Here is an 18,931-nt window from a genome sequence, read left to right as displayed (position 1 = left end):
AGCGAAGTAGGACAATTACATGTGAAATAACACGCCACCAATCATTAATGTCATTCGCGTCGTATAAATCGCGCTACGTAGATTTACCTCCCTATCGCGTTCAAATTTCAAAGATTTCAAACAATAATTCAAACGACTAGAATTTTGCGAACGAGTCTGTGTCATCGGCCCGATACTGGCCCAATATTGAATCGGACGGGTCAGTTATTCATTCCGGGAAGTCTCGACGTACGGTAAGCCTTTTTACGTGAACGTAACACACGTTGTTTCAAGTCGGAAAGATGCATTTACTATACGTCCGAAATACAGCCTCTGATTTAAAAGTCGCCCGCGTACCATTTGCAAAAGGATCACACAGAAATGTCCGACGTTTTTTCGAGCACGATGCGAAACTTGTCGCGTTTCACGCGACAAAAGCTTCCGACACTCCCTTTCTCCCCATTCTATTCTATCTAGATGCATTCCGACATCTCTGTGCAACAATATATCGCGTGTACATCGCATGTCGTAATCGCACACGTGAACGCGCGTCATGACACGCGCGAGATGCCGGCAAGATTGGCATTTGTTTCGCGTACGTCGATTTTTCGCTATATGACGCAACCGTTTGAACCGTTTGAAGTTTTCCTTTACCGCCGATCGGCGGCACGCGCGCAGCACATTGTAGCGCGACGTTGGCGATACATCTCTGTGAGAACAACAGCGTGCAACATTGTAACCAGGCCCCGTTTCAGATTCGCTGCTCGTCGATATCTCTGCACGGAAAAGTCGCGAGACAAATTGCTCTCGAAGACACTATTCCGCTTCCGACGAGAAAAAGAGAGAGAGAGGGAAGAGGAGGGAAGATCGTTTCTTTACGTTATCGAATTATTCAGCGTCGTATTGAAAAATCAAGCGAAGCATTCGAAAACGAGGCATTCTCCGTCGTTATCATCACGTTTTCTCGCGAAACAAAAACTGAATCGCGCCTATTTTTCAACGTAGCAAACGAAAAATGTAAAATAAACGTAAGGTCAATCTGGCCGCACCTTACCATCAGAGGATGAATCTAGGCGCGCACGCCTGCATTTTTGCGGCATATATGCGCACGCATGCCGTCCGTGCGTCTGCGAAGCTGGCGGAAGGTGGGGACACAGGGTCGATGCCGCACGAAATCCCGCAGTGATACAACGCCGGCTCATTCAATTATCACTAAACCTCGGGACCCACCATCTGCCACCTCCCTACGACGCGCGCAGGGGGATGAATGATACAACGCGCCATGACGAACCACGCGAATTTACAATCGACCATCACCTCTCGCGCTCGACCTGCTCCTGGTTTCGCCGCCAACGCCTCGTCGTCCTTGTTCACCGACGTAACTGCGATCCATCCATCGACCTAGTTCCGGGCATATTGGCGGTGTCCTTCCAGCCCGCTGCTCCGGAAAATGTAAAATGGATGTTTTGAGATCGGACCGGGCGACCGAAAATCGAGATTCAATTCCTTTACGTCCGGCGCGGGGACAGCGCACGTCGTATAATATGACGGCATCTTCAAAGGTAGATAAGTCCATTTCCCGGACGCTGCGGAGGAACGACTTTTACGTCGCGCGACGTGATGACGGTGATTATGGCCATGAGTGAGGATTGGTGTGTTCAATTTCGCGGAGGCAATACTCGCTAAATCGCAGCGAGTGGGACGCTCAAGTGCCTCTCGATGGCGAATTTGACGATCGTTAGAATTTCGCGATGAGGTCGGTAACTATTGGTTCGATCGACGTCGAATGGTCTCGTTAACGAGTAATTGTCGTCTAATCGCTCTTTTTCCATCCTTTTTAACTTCCACCGTTGGGGTGTTTCTGATATCCAAATACATGATATATCGTTTCCCTATTGTTCATTTGTTATTTCTATTGTTAGAATATATCGCAACGCAGTCGAAATTTTAATACTACTTTAGGTCTAATTTATTTACATTAAGTGTTCAAGGTCTTCTATTATACTCCTTTAGTACTATAAATGGGAAAGTTATTGCTTTTTTCTCCCACTTGAAGACTCAATGTAAAATTTAAAAGTTTGACTCAAGATCGCGCTACTTTATTTTTACCTCTATAAATTGTTAAACGATAATTTGAAAAAGAAAATAGTGAAGAATTAAAAGAGATGAAATTGAGCGAGACATGTTTTCTTTACACCTGGAAAATATTTCAGCTGAAAAGCATAGAAAAAAATAGATTTAATTAATTTCCCTCTAAAAAAGAAGTCGGGCTGTTTTGCATCGGAGTTGTTGCGTATTCGTAATGAATAAAGGTGGGCAATATTAAATGTAATTTACGCAACGCAATGTTACCATGCGCGTTATCCGAAAAATTAAGTTGTAACAAAATTTTTAATATGCGCGATGAAATTTCACTGATCTAACCGTGCTTGTTCGCGTTCACGCATTTCACCAGATTGATATTCCTCGTGCTACGCAATTAGCCAATGAAAAATTCATAACGCACTTTTAATTTTCTCCGACTCCATTACAAGCCCCGCGTCAGTCGGAAATCGAATTTCATTAAAAATATAAAAACCGGCTTCTGCGCTATCTTTCGGACGACAAAAAATAACGAAGGAAGCGGAGAAAAAAGGAAGGAAAACGCGCGCGAGAGGGAGAGAGAGAGAAAGGAAAAAACAGCAGATTAAATTACCGACTCGCTTCTCGATATCGTAAAAATCTTGTGCAAACCGTTCATTCCACAGTTCGCATTAATACTCGAAGCAACGGAGATACGCTTTAAACAAAATTTCCTATACACTGACGACGACGACGCATGTACGCTCACAAACTCGCGCTACTTAAAACATCGCGTCGACTAGCAATAGCGTCGAGATACCGAAATGTAAAGAGGAAACGACAACAACAACAGGCGCAAATTTCGTTTCTCGCGACGGATAAAATTCGCGCTTGGCCGCGCGCAACTGAGAACGGAGACTCGTGAGAGCGACTCGCGTCGCGCTTCCCTCTCTCGCTGATACCCTTTAATAATCGCTCGTAAAACGCGATATTTTCACAATTATTAGCCCGACGCGGCGCGAACCAAAAGAGATGAGTCACGTCGCGCTTTATTACGCCCTGCTCTAATTACGTTCGTCGCTGGTTGATTCAGGGACGGTGCGGTTGCTCGGGAATGTTCCTATCGTTTGTTCACGTCAAACATCCCTTCCTGTACTCTCTTGCGAAGTAGCAAAGAGAGCGAGCGAGCATGGACTGTCGTGCCATTAAATTAAATAGCGGCATCCCGTGGGAATTTCATGACGAGTCAAACCGGAACTCGCGCGCGCTCTTTCCTCTCCACCTAAGAATAAAATAAAATAAAAGGTGGAAAGAGGTGAAAAAAGAAGGGAGGAAAAAAGGACCCGCCGCCGTTCCTCAACGCGGCCACTGGGGGCCGATAAACCCGCCGCCACCCGTTCGATTTCGCGTAAAAGGGACGGAGAGCTTTATCGGTCTATCAGGTACCCGCATCCACGACTTAGAATCCAATTGCCGCTAAGTGCGGGTGCGATTTATCGCGAAACAAACGGCGATGCTTCTTTAGTCGCGCGCGCGAACACAGTGCGGACACACGGTGTAAGCAAAGATCGGTTACACGACGCTCTTACGATCGATTCCGCATAATAAGGGAAAGCTCTTCGCGCTGTCCGGAGAAAAAGAAGACGCGGCGAGTGAGATAAAACGGAGACTAGTTGGCTAAAGGCAAAGTAAGTTGGCAAATTTATTATTTTTTACACAGATTGAAACAATGCGCCCTCCCGTTTTGTCTCTCAGTTTTTTCAGTTTATACACATGTATTTTACTTTATATCTTGTCGACACGTGTTAGCGTTCACTAAGGATTTAGTCGACTCAAACAAAAATGTTTATTTGAATATGGGCGAATGTTTTGGTTGTGAGAGGCAAAATTTGATAAAATTGACGATTGCCGTGTTTGAAGGCCAAATAACGAGAATGTCCACAATTAGGTACGTGCCCGGGTACCTTAGAATTGCGAGAAATAGAATATTCAAAGTAAAACACGGACTAAAATAGGCGAGGTAAAAGAAAATACGAAGGCTTAAGTCTAAAATATAAAAAAGGAGAGAGCTTACACGCGGAAGTTTCGAAGTGGAGCTTCGCCGAAGCTGCGCGCGAAAGATTCGCGAAATATTTTAATCGTTGCTCTTGGATAAAAGGNAGTGAGATAGGGGGGGGGGGGGGCAAAGAAAAGGCAAGAAAAGCTCGGTTTCGCAGATTAAGCCGAACGAGAGAGGATATTGCGTCCGTGTTCAAACAGTTTTATAGACGACTGTTTATTTTGACGAAGGGAAGAATAAGAGCAAGAAGAGAAGGGGAAAGAGAAGGAACTACTACACCGACGAACTCGCGAGAAGGGACTCTCCCGTATATCTCGCGTGGCTCATAAAAATACGCGATGCGTATTGCATCGCGGCAGATGCGCCGCGATTTCGAGCGACGCGCGGAAACAAACAGAGGTAGTCGGGTAATGGCCGTGCGCAGCACGAGATTTTCTTCCGCAAAACTTGAAACTTTTTCAAGTTCCGCTTTTTGAGCGCTATTTACCGTGTATATGCCGGGCTACAAGCGCGCATAACCGACGCATTATGTTGCCGTTTAAATATCCCGGAAATTTTACGCGCGTTCAGGAAGACTCGAGGAAACTTGAAATCCCTGTATTTAATATGCATCTGTGTGTGCTATGCGCCTGTGTGTGCGCGCGTGTTTTATATTATCAGCCAACATAGTACGCGCGCGCTATTTAGCTAATTACTATTGTACGGAAAAAATATTCAGTTCGCGTAACTAAATAAGCACCAGGCTGAAATTCGTTGATGAGAAAACGATATCTCTGTTACCGTTAAAACGCGTAAGAGGCCATTCAACAATTATGTTACACCACGAGGAGGAGGGGTCTATTAGCTTGCGTGACATGCTAACGTCACATTAGATAGCATAACTTGTAAATATGGATGCGCGCGGTTATCCACTTTATTTGCATTCGTGACACATTTGGTTACATTTAGTGAGAATTTCATTTCATTCAAAATTTTTAAACTTTGACATGGGTTTGTTTTAATAATCGAAATGCTAATTTTTAAATATTTATTCTTTCAAAAGCACGCATTATGCTAATTAAAATTATAAAATAAAGTAATTAATTTGATATTGTTGAAAATTATTTATATTTTAGAAAGAGATAGTAGCGTGCAGTCTAATAATTATTACCCGCAATATAGTTATGCTATTTTTAATATCGGATAATATTGGAAGGAGGCAAATACTTTGACGAAGGCAGGGAGAGGGAATGAAATGCCCAAATATTGTGTGACGTAATTGTGAAATGGATCCTAATCTACGCGGTGACAGTCACGAGTTGAAGTAAGCAACGACTCGCATCGAGATCGGGTTTCGAGACAAGCAATCAGTATCACGGAAAAGAGGCATCAATGGACTTTCTATGGATCCTTTTCATGAGCGGATAAGTCGATGGAAAACGCTTCCGACAAAAATTCGCGTTGTCACGACGATACTGGGAAGGGAAGACCTAAAGAGACGCGGCCTCATTACAAAGGCTCCGCTTCGTTAATTTAATTATACGCAAATAAATGAAAATTTGATAACACTGTAAACGTTGACGCTGTAGCGTTCGCCGGCTTCGCGTTCGCTTAATTAATTATTTAGTCCCGTTCGAAAACACCGCAAACGACTTGTTTAACATAACATCAATCGATCTTGATTGGCACGAGTGCCTAATTAAAAATAACCTTAGGCGCGCCTATTTTTCTCAATTCTGCAATTTCTCCCCCTTCTCGATTCTTCCGCGCTTTCCGTTCAATTTTCCCGATATAGACGAGACCACAAGTATATCGCGCTTTCTTTCTATTTTTCAACGTGTATGCGAACGTTAACGTGCGCGAATTGCTAACAACGCATTGTGAGCAAACGTCATTAGCGGTAATCGAGTTACAAGATAGATCCGCTTCAACTTTACCGAGGACTTTATTGAATAACGATTGAGAGATAAATTGTATTCGCATCAGCTCTGCGCTGATGTGCACATCGCATCGTACTATCGATTAGTCCGGGAGAAATAAGTGCGCATATATTGCGCAACTACAATGCCTGTTATCTCGAACTAATGACTGTAAAATGAAGCACGACGCATAAATCGTAGGGTGATACCTCCACGTAAGACCGAACCAAAGTGAGAAGGAGGGACGCATCGAGGATACGTTCCCTTCTTTAACAGGTTCGCGATTGAGTGCCTCCGTCGATCTAACCTACTTCCAGTTTGTTAAAATTTATACATTTATAGGAGGGAATCATATTGAGAAAAGGATAGGTAGAGAAAGAGAAATAGCTACCTGCTAAGAATAACTCTTCGCAATGATAAGATCGGGCTTGCAAATGAAAAAAACGCATGTCTCTCAGCGCCTCTTTCCTCGCTTATGTAAATTCTCGCGCGACGACTTGCCAGAGATTATTAATTACGAAAGTCGCGGGGAAACACGCGAGTCGTCTTTCATACTCTCACGAGCGCGCGATTAGCATGTACGATGCAGCATGTCGAAAGAGACTTCGCCCTGCTGAGATTAGGAAACTTCTCGAGTAATCTCCGGGCGCGTTAGCTCCTCGAAGAACCGAAGGACCGACCACGGACCGACCGGGTCAGCCGACCGATTACGGTGGAACGCGCGCGCAATCGGAAGCCGCGGTATAACGATCATTAGCCTATAAATCCGCTCGAATCCACTTACGGAGGGCGCGTTCGTGCATAAAGACGAGGATAAATGCCGACTCGAGCTGCTCGCTCGAGGGATTCTCGTGAAATATTCTCGACTGTGTATAAACCGTCCCTCTTACCCTCTCTGCCGACCTCACCTTTTGGACCGATCCCCGGTAATTAGAACAATCCCTCGACTTCCGTGGCTGTTGCCGCCCTGTACCGAGTCTCTCTCGACGGGGATGAGAACCGAGGCGGTCCTACGGGTGAAACCCGGTGAGAGAAACGCGAACGAAATGACGACGCCTAAATAAGCATTTAGCGAATAATCGACACCGTCTTCCAGCCCGTTCTTCTCTCCGACGACTATCGGCAAAGGTGTAGTCTCGCAGCCCCTCAACCCGCGCCTTTGATATCTTTATTCTAACGTCGCGCATTGTTCACTTCCTCCCCCCGGCCCCTTCCTATTTCGCGCGATTCAAAGCGGTCGAAATGGATAGCGGAAATTGTCACGAGACGCAGCTTTCTTCGATGGTCCCATTAACGCTTAAGATATTTGTTTCATTTAGCGACGATGAGGCACAATGAGACGCGAGATCGTTGCACATTTGTCTCGCCGTAACGACGTCGGATGTAGTTTCCGTTAATAATGAACGCTTTGACCTCTTCCTGCGAGAGTCTCTCTCTGGTTTTAACGCGCTTTGAATTAAATATTACGATATATCAGATGTCCGTGTGTTCCAGATATACTTTTACGGGTGGGATTCTATTCAAATATTTTTAGTTGATCTACATTGAAGTTTTATTCCCTCATTATCTCTCTCTCTCTCTGAGCCGATGTGACGTCACAATATCGGAATGCCGAAAATTGTGAAGGAGATAAAAACGCAGTTTTTTCAGCCACCTCGTAATGTCATATTTTCACGTGATATCGTTACACGTCGTACAAATATAACGCGATATATCGTCAGCGATATTGTCGAGCGAGCGCACGCGTTAAAACGCCACCGGGCGTAACGCCGACGATATCGAGACGGCTCGTTAGGCAAGAATACAAGTTCTGTTTGTCGGCAGGGATTTTCGCGTTCGATTTATGCGCCGACGCCACATGTAATAAATACCGATCGTATAATTCGCGGTGCTTAATTAAATTTTAATTGTGCGGCGGGCTCCTCCCCGGGCTGCAATGCATCCAAACCGGATTTGCAATACGTATGATTTGCAATTAAACGAACGACGGAATTCCTGGAATCCAGCCGCGAAGTTCCGATCTTCCCGTGGCCGCAAGCAGCACCGCGGAAGGTAACGGTTACAAATTATCGTATCGCTGCCAATAAGAGTTAGACTAACATTTATCAGATAAATATTCCTCATTTTACTTCGCACCGTAAACCCTAATCAAAGTTCCAAGTGTTATTTACTCGAAGCGCCATCGTCGCGACGGTCTCTTCGAAAAATGAGCGCTCACGGCGCAAAAGTAACCTCGGGAGACCGGTTTACCGGTCGGAGATAACGCACGCGATAGGGCGTTAACTATTGCATTCACACCGACATTGTAATTTGAATTTAATTCGGCCGCTACGACTGTTACGGTAATATCATTTCATTTCGCGTGCCAACAATAATTGCTCCTCCACCATTCCGACCGAGGGCTTTAAACGTTTCAGACTTAATCGTAAGTCGCGCGATATTCAGGTAAACGACGTAATTTCGCGAAACGTCGGCCGAGGAAGGAGTGAGTCTCTCATCTCGTATTTTTGTCGCGGGATTTCTACCCAGATAGACATTCGATGGAACATTTTATAGATATAAAAACGACCGTCACGATGAGAATAATCCGAGGAAGATACGGGGAAAAAGAGGAGAGAATGTGCGCACGAAGATGCCATCGTTCTTGTCCGTCATTCGGTAAATAGCGGGAAAAAATCGCGAAATCTCGTCACTCGACGCGCTCGTTCCCGTTACTTCCTTACCACCGTGACTCGTTAATCGCGCCAACCCCATTCCCGTTAAGACCAAAGGACTGAGAAAAAGCGTCGTTCAAAAACAACGTACGTGATATCATGCGCTAAAATCTCACGAACGACATCGGGAGCAATTTCGCTCGCTGCGCAACAATATAAGAAGAAAAAGATAAAGGAGGAGCGAGCGAGACGGGGGGACAGAACAGACCTTATAATGTTTAGGATCCACTCGACATACAAAAAAATGTGATAAGTAGGAGAAAGGACTGAAAATAAATGAGTACCCGAATAATGGAGAAATATTAAATAGAGAAAGGCCATAACAGAGAGGAAGGAAGAGGAGCGAGAAAGAAAGAGAGGAGAAGCAACCGGCGTAACAACCTTTCGCCGTCAGGAAACGCGCGCGTAACGACCATTACGTTTGTCTCTGCGGCATCCGACGGTAGTGCGCCGCGCGCCTTATATCGGCATCTTGGCGGAACGCAGGCTCCGCGCGACGCCCCCGAGAAGACGAACGCGGCCCTCGAATGCGCCCAGGAGGATATCGAAGTGGGAAAATTTATCTCAGCCCTGTAATGGGTAGCGAAGCCGGAACGCACAGAGGCGCGCAACGTCGACGACCGACGGAGGAGAAAGGGGTTCGCACGGGGTGACGAAGTAGCTTCCGGATAGTCATCCCCCGGAGGATTTCCGAGCGACTGCCAATATAAACTCGAGGGCCAGGAGTGAGGCCGGATAAGCAGCATCAGCGTCGCCCTCATTGTCACCGTTCGGCTGCGTAAAGTGTCTTTCGCGCGTTCGGCCTTCGATCGGCTTCGCTTTTGTCGAGACGCGTTGTTCGCGGCAATTTTTCCGAAGGAGCGACGTGTCATCTCGCGGAGGCGAGCTTGTGAAATTTTCCCCGGCGACAGAATGGATCCCGACGGGCTGGGAAAGAGATACGCGTGTTACAAACGCTCCTCTCTCTCTCTCTCTCTCTCTTGCCAATTAAAGCGAATGATTTCGAAAATCTCCGTCGAATTTCCGACGATGAAATTCTCGCCAATTTCCCGCGATGAAATTTTCATCAATTTCTTGCTCGTTAAGCTCTGGTAATTGCGCGCGTGTCCTACCGCGATACGGTTCATTTTCGGGAGTCACGGCACGAATGGATACTCTCCGGCGAAAAAGTCGTTCAGTTCCGTCTGCGCTGTCCTTATGCGGCCGTGGTATGGTGTACGGTGCAAAGGGCAGGAATAAAATTTTATTAACGAGGAGCCGCACATTTCCGCCGGCGGTTTCATAATACGGATCCTATTTATCCGGGGAGAGGCGCGCGTTATTACATGAAGTACGTCCAGCTGTGTCAATAACGAGAAGCAGACGACGGCTCGGTTTGATACATCGTCGACCGATCGTGCGGATGGCTGAATGGATGCACAAGTAGCCCTCGATAATACGCCACCGATGACAGCTTCCCGATTTGTCATACATTCGTAATAAATCGAAAAATTACATTGTCAGCGCGCGATGAGACACCGGCGTCGGTGCGGTAATTAAATTTAAATCAGCCGGTCAATCGGATAATTGTCAGCGGATCTTTTCACTTTTCATTTCCCCTCCAACCTCGCTACTCACCTCGCCCGGCCTCGCCTCGAATCTCTCGAATCGAGTCTCCCGTGTTTTTCCACCTCGAAATCAACCGCCCCGAGCACGCCACAGCTGTGAAATAAAAGGACGCGGGAATACACAACCACGCGTTTCGAAGGCAAACTCGCGCGGAAACCTGCATTCTCCGTGATACACCGAGTACGAACGTATCTCGTCGGTTTGAGTTAAAAGCTAGTAGTTAGCTTGTGCAGGCTACATGTTTTAGCTCGTTAATTATTGATTATTCGCTAAATATAAAACGGTAGATTCGGTTTTGCGATCCTTTGTCTAATAATTACACTACAAATATGATGATAGAGATATGTGAATGGCGTTGTCTATTCGAAAATATATAATCTAGATACTATGTTGCCGCCACTAGCACATTTAAAAATGAGATAGCAAGTCAAAATTGGAGGCTTTACGTTATTCTATAAAAAATGGAAAAAATCGGAAGTGAGCGTTATGTTACTGCTTGGTAACAAAAGTTGTGATTTTTCAACATTAATTTCTTTTGTTTAACCATCAGCCAACTTATGTATCTAACCATTAAGTGAAATAAGTGTTACGTTACTGGCTAGTAGCAACATTAATGTAAACATTACACGAGGCAGTAAATTTATGCCAAATATATTACCTCGTGGCTAGACATCCGCACTCAGAGAAGTGATTTAGTAATAGCAACTAAATCTCATTAGCTAGTTCGAACTTTGCTATCATTGCTAAAAGTTAGCTATTAGAGGTAAAATGCATTTGTTGCGAGGTACAACTTTATTAGCTAAAATTATTAGCACGAATATATCGCAGTAAATCAAATAAAATGGCTAAATTTCGGACAAAATTAACATATATTAACACCAGAATTACAAGTTAAGATTAATTATCTATTTATGTATAAAGAATCCCACCATATTCTGAAGAATAAAGACATGATTAAATATATGAAGTAAAAAAATATAATTTCAAGCTTTGAAATATTTTACATATATATTTTTATAGTTAGTAATTGATTAAAGAAATGATTACTTTAGTTTCTATTTAAACAGATCTTAATTTCTTTTATTGAAATTATTTTATTATTTTATTTTGTAAATATTTAATTACATATTTCATGTTTTGTTGATAGTTCTTTTAATACTTTTTCAAAAATATCAGTCTAATTTTAAGTATAATGATTATTTATATTAAAACATAATTATAATATAATGCAGTTATGTTCCGTTGATTATTTTTTGATTTTATTTCAAGAATTTGATCAGTCTGTTTTTACATATAACTTAATGATTATATATATTAAAATACAATAGAAAAGTATATTCAGTTAATTATTTGATCTTGACATGATAATGAATAAATATTTTACTTACCTACGATTATCTGATTTATTTATCTTTTATCAAAAGTTCCGATATTTTAGTTGTGTCCCGATTTTTTTAGGTCGATAATTGATTGATCAAGAGTTGGCCATCCTACTACCATAGCTAGATTTCAGCTCTAATTTTTTATGAGGTTCAATTTCTGTTCGAGTCTTCAATTTCTCTCGCGACAGGAAATTAACCGAGAACTCGATAGCATTATCAAAACACACCTGTTTCACGCGGCGGATAAACAAGGAAGTATTTTCTATCGTACAAATATCATTATATTAAATGCGATCATATCTCTAATTCTAATCCGAATCAACTTTCGGCTGCCGAAGGAGTGTCTATCTTTGTGCACTGCGTCATTATCGCTCATAATCCTCTTATCTCGCGGAATCCGCGCGCACTTTCTGCCACAGTCACGTACTCGGCGAGCGAGTTATTGCTTCTAAGTGGAAGCAGTTCGATCGGGCTAAACACGCGACGCGCCACACCCGGCCGTATATAATTATTGCGCCGACGAGAACGGTTTTCTATATACGCTTAATAGAATCCGGCGATAAATCGGCCATGCCCTATTCTGACATTAAATTAACTCGATCGCGGGGATTGGTGCGCGCGAGGCCGCCCGCTATAAAACACGGGCGAGGGAGCGAGCGAATCGTCCGAAATCAGCAGATTGCGTCGTTTATCACTGTTCGAAATCTATGTATACGATATGCACGATTTGCTTGAAAGCGATTCAACGCTGTATCGCTGCCTATGGATGCGCGTTTTCGAATCGTCCACTGCCTACGGCGTACTTAACCGGGCTGTGTGTTTGCGACGCGAAGATCGGCAAACAGTTTCGATCCGGAGGGATCGTGGTGCGGTCGATGCTCGGTTGAAACACACTCGGTTTTCAAGCTGAAAATCAGCCTCTCCGCCAAATAAGCCCTCCCTCGAGGGCTGCTGAGAGGGAGTAGGTAACGAGCGGGATCTTATTCTTTAATTAAATTTCAACGGAGACTTACGTAGAATCCTTAACGTAAAATTTAATTACCGGGATATTTAATATCGATTATCGGAGAATTATAACTGGTCGCTCGGTTCGTGCTCATTAAGACGAGATCATCTCTAAATTAGAATATCGTTACGAGTTTGGAACACCCGGTATACCGAGTTGGCGATCGAACAAGAGCCGTCCTACTCTCCCTCTCTGCATCCTCTTCCACAGGAGATATATTTAAAAAATAATGAATACAATGTCGCGCGGTTTCGACGATTTCCTCCGCGCGTTGTAATCGGTTTAATTGAAAATCTAGCGATTCCGAGAGAAAATGCCCACGGTGGCTTGACGGCGATCCTTTTTCTCTTTTCAGCGCCCCCGCGGAAGGTGGAGATCAGCAGTCATCCGAACAAGAAGAAGATCGAGGTGAAGGTGGGCGAGTCTCGACGGCTCGAATGCATCGTCCGCTCCGCCAAGCCGGCAGCCTCGATCATTTGGTATCGCGGAAACGTGCAGATCAAGGGCGGCGACACCACTATCAACGCAATCTCCATCGAGGGTGGTAAGTAGACACTATCCTGTTACGTGCGTGATATTCGATTACGATAATCCCGAGCGAATGAATATATCATGGTTATTACGCGACAAGGATTAACGGGTGCACGCGTTATACGTGTGCACGGATAAGCCAACGAACTCGCGCGCGGTATCATCTAATTAAATTGCATCGGACGCAAATATTGTCGCCACCTGGTGGTCTTTAGACGCTTCGCTCTCCTCCGGATATCTTTATAGCGCCGGTTCTGAGCCCTTCGCTAAACGTAATTGCATCTGGAATACAGACTTACTGCGTCTGATTGTATCTTGATTAATGAGAATCGCTTTCTATATATTTTACGAATTCTGACATATTCGATGTGTACAATCTGCAGGATTTCTATATCAAGTAAATATTTACGCCAGCTGACAACTAGAAATGTCACTTTTAATCATTTTCGCCGCGTACTGAGCATTGCTCCATTTCATTTTCGTGCGTATTTTTACTGTGTAAGAACTTTTATCATTCTGTGCAACCAATAAGACGTAACTTCGCAGGAAAGAACCAGTATTTCGTCAACCAGGTTTCATCATTTCAGTATGACATTCCTATAACGCGGCAATGAACGAACCGTTTCGCTTGAAAGAGACGGAATTCCTGGTTCTTATGAGCCAAATTGGGTTCTCAACCAGAAATTCCGTTTCCTTCAGTGGGAAACGCGTTTGGTTCGTTCATTGTCACGGTAGAAATGGTACTCCGGTAAAAATGGAAGATCTTGTCGGTGTCTAGCAGTGAAACAGTAAATTTGTATATAACGTCGCTGTTAGCCATACTATGTAACGAACTAATAACTAGCTAGAAAATGTAATCCCGCTTATATTGGCTAGCTACTAGCTTTTGATTTGGCCAACCAGATACACATTTCTATACAAAAGAAAGATTAGTCCTAAATCGAGAATAGATGTTTTCATATATAAACAAGAATATTATAATTTTCTTGGAAGATTTTTAATCTTGATTTGATTGAATTTGTAATTAATGCAAGTATTACTTGTGCTCAATTCAAGGTTAAAAAACTTTTCTAAGAAGATTATAATTATAAATTCTCGCTTATACGTGAGAATATCTACTCTTGATTTAAAACTAATTTTTTTCTGTGTACTCAGATTAATTCAACCAATCTTCTTTCTCCGCACATTTATCTTCCTCTCTTCCGTCTCTCTCTAGCTATTCCCTCTTCCCTTTGTATGGAAAATTTTTCTTCCCATCGCCCGTTTCTTCGAAACTACCTTGATAATAACCTTGATATATTCAGCCGCACGAGAGATTAGGTCCGTCGCCGTTGCGACGTTCCCGATCTTTGTCGGAGTTAATCAGGCCGATCGTCGTAATGACGAATTTGAGATAGCGGGTGATGTATACACATACCCCGTCTGACATGGCGCGCGTCGGAGTGCGCGCGAAGGTGGCGGCGAATAAAGTAATCTCGAATTTTCGGCGGCTTTTCATCCTGCGACGCGCGCGCGTTGGAAGTGGGAAAAAGATGGGACGGCGTCGGGACGCCTCCCTATAGCGCATCCAGTTGCCAAGCATCTTCGATCGATCCCATGACACACAACTCTGGCCGCGCTCCAACTACTGAAATTGACGTTCTGTCTCTCGCTCGCGCCCACGCTCGCGCTCCCGCCGCTTGCGTTTTTACATTCGTCGGAGACAACCCGACGAGACATCAAACGATTGCATCGGCCGACTCGCCGCTTTACCGCCGCTAGCAGAGGCTAAAATATATCCCGATAAGAACGTCGATAAATAGCGCGACGGAATGAAAAGAGGCTCGCACGTCGAGACCCGCTCGCGACTAAACTTTTCGCGATTCGTCGTGCACGTCGATTATTGAGTGATGTCTGTCGCGTTAACCCCCTTGCAAATTATTCTCGACTTTTTTATTCAATCGACCCGTGGAAATTCATTCGTTTCGCGACAATGTACACGTAGCTTGCTTTCGTATAAACATTTCAATATTTAATTAATGCAACGACGCATATTTACAGTAACACATTTGTATGTTGTATATTTATTTGTTTATAACGTATGTACGGGAAAAAGAGATTTATTTTTTTATTATAAAAAAGGAAAAATAACGATGCACTTACAAATAACAGTTATAGAGACGGAAGAAGCGGGAAAAAAGAAAAAAAAAAGAATTTCCATTTTTACACAGAGAAAAAATGTTTTTTTTTTGAGTTTAATAAAATTCCCTTAATTGAAACAAATTTGTCTTTCGGAACGAAGCAAACAAACGAACGTTTGATTCAACAAACAGGATTGTTTGGTTTCTCAAGCGATAAATATCTTTAGGTCAAATAATTTTTTTTATGTTTTCATCTATACATCAATTACAATAGTTACCAGGAGCAATAAATTATTTGAAAATATACTATGTTAAGGAACACTATGTTAGAGAAAAATATTAAAGAACTTCTTAGGTAGAACAATATTTAATATGTAATAAAATAAATTTTTTATTAGAAACCAAAACTATGTTATTTCTTCTAAATAATATTGTTTTTTATCAAACAACATGGTTCACTCTGGTGGAACCACAGCATTCTCATTTAAACAAAATTATATTTAACGTTAAATTATGTTATTTATATTAGACAAACCGAAGTCAAACACGTGTACGAAATTATACAAAGAGACATTTTTCTCCGTGTGTGATCAAAAAGCTTCATTTATTTATAAACATGCAACATATGAAAGAAATGAAAATTCGAAAATTCATTAGCCAGCATGCTCAGTTAATTAACGGATTTAAATCTTCCATATAACCGGTATATATTATTAATGAATACGGAAAAGTTATTTCTCTCTTTTATAAAATCGAACAAAGTAAAACACGACGTCGAGATAAACTCGACGTAGTACCGCAAAGGATTAATTAGCGTGTAAATTGACGAATGGAAAATCTTTTTGAAATATTTAATTTTTTAATCGTTAACTTTACATTTATTTTCATGCAAGACTGCCAAAGAATAAACCGCAGCATTCGACGAATCGTCGAAATTGGTGTGCGCGATGGGAAAACAGCGCGTTTGAAAAGAGATTAAATGAATCGAGAAGTGATTATGTCTCATTTAATTGATCGTCTCGGCGGCGCTTCAATGAGTGTGTACACTTCTCTACTTTTTCGATCGACCCGACTTCCTCGATGCGCAGCGAAAATTTGGCGGTGTGTTTTATGAACATCCCCGGTTATTACCGTCGCACGCGCATCGGGATGAAAAGCGCGTTCCTGCGCGAACACCGCGGTTATTACGGTACATGAATTCATTATTGGAAAACACACATAAGCAGCCGTCGTGATGAATTCCCGTAGTATTTAAATTAAATTCGCTTTCTATTTAGCGGATTACTCGGCGGAGGATGAAACGAGCGCATTATTTCGAGTTACGAGATGTTTCGTGTGCGCTTCGCGTGACGAATCTTCAATTCGCGCCGAGACAAAAGGGACTCCGAACTCATTTTGTTATTGGCGCGTGTGTGATAGACGCGACGGTAAAAACTTCCTTAAAGAGATTGCAAGGCTCAGTATCGTATTTTCAGTGGCGCACCAAAGAGACCACTGACAAATTTCATATTTATCGAGCAAAATTACGCTTTCAGCCATTGGTCAATTTGTCGAATTTCGACAAATGACCGCAAAATAATCTGAACAGCGCACGCTATTCTTCAAAATTAAGAAGAAAATCGCCCTCTACGGACTGGTCTCCCCCTTTAAGGAAGTTACGGGTCGTTACGAGCCCACCTATACCGAAACTTTTTCATCCGGAATTGCATTTTCCGACGGACTACGAGTCGGGAGTCCTCCCGTTTGTGTACACATCCCTCCCATACACACAGCCAGCCACCCTTTGCGCGTTCGTCCGGGGGATGCGTCGTTTACGTCGGCGACGTTGCGAAACACGCAGGTTGCGCAAAAATAAATCGTCGTTTCTTTTGTCGCGAGCATCCCCCTCGTTACGCTGGCAGCAATCTTTCCCCGACTACGCATCCAGTCAAACCACGTCACCGTTGATAGCCGAGAGCATTTGTACTCGGCGCGTCTCCGAAAAGTGTGTGCGCGTCGTTGCCGCCACCGCGTGGACGGAATAAAGAGCCGCGCTTTCGCGTAAAAGCTTGTCCGGAGCTTTTAGCGGAGATTTAAAGGCGCGTATCTTTCTCGCGTTCGACTCTAATGTAAATTACGTATCATCGCGCCATTCGCTTCCCTTTCTGCCCATCATCCCCGGGCGCGTTTAATCCGGCGTTCGCGACGATGCCTTTGAGGAAAGAGAAGCGATACTTCACTTCGATTTAATTTATTATCACTCAGGCTTGATTTAATCAAATTTCGTCGCAAATATGCTTCTTCTCGATTTAGCGGTCGATCATTATTATTATAACGTCGAGTACACTTACTAAAATTCTCTCAAATCGCAAAGATGATCGGCCGTGATCAGACGTAATTTTCGCGACTTTCCCTCGACGTTTTTAATCGCGGGCGGCAGTTTACGCGACACCGGGTGCGCTCTTTCGCCGCGGGAATTATCGGGTGACACGGAAAAGCGAACGACAAGTATAATAATCGAACGAGAGTGGCCGCTATAAAGTAAAAGCGGACTGATGGCCAGTATTTATCGCGCGTGCGCGCAATGTTGCAGACAAGGAGACGTCGAAGCCCGGGGAGAAGTCCAAGGAGCTGCTCAAGTACGACACTCACGGTTCCATTACCATCGTGCCCACGGCGGACGATAATGAGATGGATTACACCTGCGAGGCCAACCACCCGGCGATACCCATAGACAGGCCCATGCGGGCCACCATTAAACTCTCCGTTTTCTGTAAGTACGACCGGACGTGTACCGCTCGCGTGATCGTTTACGTCGTGGCGTGTCGGCGCACCCGATACGTCTACGAGGAAAGAAAACGGAGTAGTCGCTATACAAAATTACGGTACGGACGTGTTTACCGAAAGACTCGACGAGAGACTCGACATTAATCCCTAATTCGGGCCCATTATTCGACTCGCGTCGAGCAACGCGATCGAAAAGAGAAGGAGTCGTTTCGCGCGATATTTCATCCATTCGCGCCGGCGAACTTCGTGTGAACGATCTCGACAAGGTTCTCTTTTTTCTTTCGACGGCTTGATTACGCCCAGAAGCCGCGGGAATTAGCCCGATTCGCGAACGAAGGCGTCTTCTACACACAGGAAAACGCGTGTAAATTAATGTGTTTTACTTCTTTTGAATATCTCATAAGTTTATACATCCGCTAATACATCACAAGTTCATTATAAGTTCATTATAAGCATCGCATTTATTCGAAATATATATTCTGATAAATTTACTGGACACATGGTCGTACCAAGACCGTATCAAGGTCACCGTGAATTTTTTAAACGGAATTATATGATTTTTCTAATATATATTGATTCTCTTAGTAATTTTATATATAAAAGTATTAGGATAAAATCATCGAATAAACGAGTACTTTCTCAGATATTTTACAATTTATACTGATTATTTATACTGATTATACTTTTCACTATAGATATGAAATATTTGGTAACAACTTATAATACTTTACATAGCTTACACTGTATATAAGAAATATAAACGTCTGTGGTGAAATGTTAGTTAGAACATCGATATGGTTAGTATTT

General features: G+C 43.4%; 1 protein-coding gene across 1 annotated transcript in view; it reads left to right on the top strand.

Moving 5' to 3' along the window:
* The window catches only part of LOC106743825 (nephrin), an 84,485-nt gene that overhangs the window by 46,800 nt on the left and 18,754 nt on the right, over positions 1-18,931 (top strand). Inside the window, exons 4-5 of the mRNA XM_014618036.1 lie at positions 13,063-13,251; positions 17,931-18,110. Coding sequence (XP_014473522.1) covers positions 13,063-13,251; positions 17,931-18,110 — 369 coding nt within the window. The remainder of the gene's footprint in view (positions 1-13,062; positions 13,252-17,930; positions 18,111-18,931) is intronic.

This window comes from Dinoponera quadriceps, unplaced genomic scaffold (assembly GCF_001313825.1).
Source record: "Dinoponera quadriceps isolate SergipeBrazil2010 unplaced genomic scaffold, ASM131382v1 scaffold1153, whole genome shotgun sequence".
In the NCBI taxonomy this organism is placed as follows: Eukaryota; Metazoa; Arthropoda; class Insecta; order Hymenoptera; family Formicidae; genus Dinoponera; species Dinoponera quadriceps.
Note: the sequence above shows the minus strand (reverse complement) of the source record. Positions and strands in the feature narration are given on the sequence as shown.